We start from the raw sequence: 3631 nt of genomic DNA, 5'->3' as shown, positions 1-3631 counted from the left end.
GTATTGTCCTTGGCATCGAATTCCCCTGTGATTTGACCAATGATCAATTGGGAATCGCTGAACACTCGGATATGGCTCACACCAATGTCTCTAGCTAGGCGAAGACCTACTATCAGGGCCTCATACTCAGCCTCATTATTGCTTGCGTTAAACAGGAAACGGAGAGCACACTTGAAATAACTACCCTCGGGGCCGATGAGGATGAGACCAGCCCCACTACCTTCTTTGCAGGATGCTCATCGACATTGAGGGTCCAAGAGTGGGGATCGTCTGCCTCAGTGTTAAATTGCTTGGGCAGGGAGGCCATTGTTGGAGTGGGATTAGTGAATTCCAGGATAAAATCGACGACAGCCTATCCTTTGATCGCTGTTCGAGGTCGGTAGGAGATTTCAAACTTGTTGAGCTCAACTAACCATTGCATAAGTCTGCCGGACAGCTCTGGTTATTGCATTATCTTTTTCAAAGGTTGGTCAGTAAGGACCACTATGGAGTGAGCTTGGAAGTAAGGTCGAAGTCGTCTTGAGGCTATGACCAAGGCCAAGGCCAAGGCCATTTTTTCCAGCAACGGGTAGTTTTGTTCTGCTCCCCTTAAAGCCCAGCTGATGTAGTAAACCGGGCGTTGTATTGAGCCATCCTCCCTGATGAGGGCTGCACTGACTGCGGTGTTCGATACGACTAAGTAGAGAAAAGGGGCTCACCCATGAGCGCCTGAGAGAGTAGGGTTGGCTATGCACTACTTCAATTGTTGGAAGGCCTCTTCGGATTCGGTCGTCTACTTAAAAGCCTGCTGAAGGACTTTAAAAAAGGGGAGGCAATTGTCCGTTGCGTGGGAAATGAAGCGGTTGAGGGCGGCGACTCTGCTAGTAAGTCTTTGAACCTCTTTAATCGTTTTGGGTGACCGCATTTCTATCAGGGCCTTGATCTTTTCGGGGTTGGCCTCGATACCTCGCTGACTGACCATGAAACCCAAGAACTTCCCAGATCCTATGCCGAAGCCACATTTCTCTGTATTGAGCATCATTTGATACTTACGTAGGGTACCGAAGGTCTCCCGCAGGTCTGTCAGATGATCAGAGAAGAGTTTGCTCTTGACTAGCATATCATCGACATACACTTCTATGTTCCGACCTATCTGGTAATGAAAAATGGCATTGGCTAACCGTTGGTAGGTTGCTCCAGCATTTTTCAACCCAAATGGCATGACTCCGTAGTGGTAGGTTCCGCAATCAGTGATGAAAGAGGTATGTTCCTAGTCAGACGGGTGCATCAGAATTTTATTGTAGCCAAAGAAGGCGTCCATGAAACTGAGCATTTGATGTCCGGCCGTGGCGTCGACAAGCAGATCTGTGCGAGGAAGGGGATAACTATCTTTGGGGCAAGCTCGATTGAGATTGGAGTAGTCGACACAAAGTCGCCATTTACCATTGTTTTTACGAACCAAGACCACATTTGACAGCTATCTAGGGTAGTCCACGTTCTTGACAAACTGTGCCTTTAGTAGCTTATCTACCTCAGAAGCAATAAGAATGTTGTGTTCTGAGCGAAAGATGCACTGCTTCTGGCAGAAGGGTCAGAAATGGGGTTCGATGCTTAAACGATGAGTGATGAAAAAAGGATTGATACCCGCCATATCGGAATAAGTCCAGGAAAACACATCATTATGCTCGGTCAAGAGGGTTGTAAGATCGGCCTTGGCTTGGGGAGATAGTTGGCTGCCAATCTTGGCTGTTTTTGTTGGGTTAGTGGGGTCGATGGGGACTTCGACAAGTTCTTCCACTAGTTCCCCTCTGACTAACTCATCTTCGTCTCTGACATTGAGTCATTCGATGATCAGAGTCTCCTTCAGTTTGACCTCTTTGAGAGAAGCGACGTAGCATTCTCTGGCCACAGTCTGTTTCCCCCTCACGATGCCGACTCTGAGGTCGGTAGGGAATTTCATGGCCAAATGATACGTGGAAGTGACAGCTTGAAAAGCGTTAAGGGTGGTACGGCCGAGGATGATGTTATAGGCTGAGGGACAGTCGACGACAAAAGTGAGCAATTTAGTGGTCTGCCGTGGGTATTCTCCAATGGTGATGGGCAAGTCGATGGAGCCTATGGAGGCCACCCGATCTCCAGTGATGCCAACCAGTGGGGTTTGGAGAGGGGATAAACTTTCTTTCCCGACCTTGAGCTGGCGATAGGCGTTTAGGAAGATGATGTTCGAAAAGCTACCATTGTCGACAAGTACCTGCCTGCCTTTGTAATTGGACATGAGGGCAGAGATGACGAGAGGGTCGTCATGGGGATAATGAATGCCTGTGCAATCGGCCTCCGTAAAGGTGATGGGCTCCATCCACTGCTTAGGGTGTTTGAGGGGGCAGTCCAATGTTGCGACTTCTTTATCTGAGCCCTGCTTGATTTTTCTGAGTTCTGCCCGTTGGGTCGAACGGGATGGTCCTCCACATGCAAGTTCGCCGGCAATAACTCTGATTTCTCCAACCGAGGGCAGGGTTGCCTTGTGCTTGGGGTTGTTGTGGGGGTCGATCATGGCCTTGGTTAGGTTATGCGGGTTGTCGAGGAGGGGTGCACCGGTGGTTGTTTCTAGTAAGTTCGATCCTTGGTCGTTGCTAAGGGTGGGCTACCGTGAACCGACTGAGACGTCCCTGGCGTATCAAGCCCTCGACTTAGTCTTTGAGGTTAACACACTCCACGGTATTATGGCCGTGGTCTTGATGGAAGCGGCAGTATTTGGACTGGTCCTGCCGATTGGAAAGAGACCGCGATGGTTGGGGCCATTTCAAGGGATAATCTCATTGGATATGGTTCAAGACTTGTTCCATAGGGGAATTGAGGGAATGTATCGTTCGAACCGGCCGCCCGGTAGGGTAGGTGTCGATCGGTTGGCTCGAGCAGGACGGTCGGTATATTGAAGCATTTGGTGTGTGTACTGGGTGCTTCTGGTTTTAGAGTCCTTTCTCTTCTCTCTAGGGATCGGGGTTTTAGTTGTGGAGTCCTGTCGGGAGGCTAGGGAATCTTCGGCGTTCATATATTTTTGGGCTTTGGAAAGAAGGGTTGCCATGGAGGTTTGAGGATTTTTGGAGAGGGAGGAAAGGAAGTTGGATGACCGTAGACCGGCCATGAAAGCTGTGAGAATGACCTTGTCATCATTTTCTACCACCTGCAAGGCCTCGGTGTTGAAGCGGGTGGCGAAGCTGCGCAGTGAATCTCCCTCCGTCTGATGGATGTTGAGAAGTTGAGTTGCCGGACGCCGTTGGCGCTAGGCAACAATGAAGTGGCTGAGGAAGGAGTCACTCAGGTGCTGAAAGGTAGAGACAAAGTCCGTCGGCAGCTGACTAAACCACAGTCAGGCTGACCCTTAAGTGTTACAAGGAAAAGCCCGACACATGATTTCATTAGGGAATGCATGGAGGATCATGAGGGTCTTGCAGGTCTCCAAGTGATCGACTGGGTCTGTTGTACCATCGAAAGTGTCGATCGAGGGCATTTTGAATGTATGAGGTAAAGGTTTGTCCCTAATGGAGGCAACGAATGGTAAGTTGGCTGTGGTAGAGGGTTTATTTTGTATGTTCTGCATGACTCCTTGGAGTTGGAGTTTCATGGCTCGAAGTTATGCATCCCAAAGAGGGGC

General features: G+C 49.5%; 1 protein-coding gene across 1 annotated transcript; it reads right to left on the bottom strand.

The window, feature by feature from the left end:
• Positions 1 to 1819: 1819 nt before the first annotated feature.
• Positions 1820 to 2530, bottom strand: LOC145823773 (uncharacterized). The gene has a single exon (XM_082923292.1). The coding sequence runs from the start codon at positions 2528 to 2530 to the stop codon at positions 1820 to 1822; it is 711 nt and encodes a 236-aa protein (XP_082779418.1).
• Positions 2531 to 3631: the final 1101 nt, after the last annotated feature.

This window comes from Camellia sinensis, chromosome 4 (genome assembly GCF_055761805.1).
Source record: "Camellia sinensis isolate YWXY chromosome 4, ASM5576180v1, whole genome shotgun sequence".
Lineage (NCBI taxonomy): Eukaryota > Viridiplantae > Streptophyta > Magnoliopsida > Ericales > Theaceae > Camellia > Camellia sinensis.
This window is presented reverse-complemented; position numbering and strand designations above follow the sequence as displayed.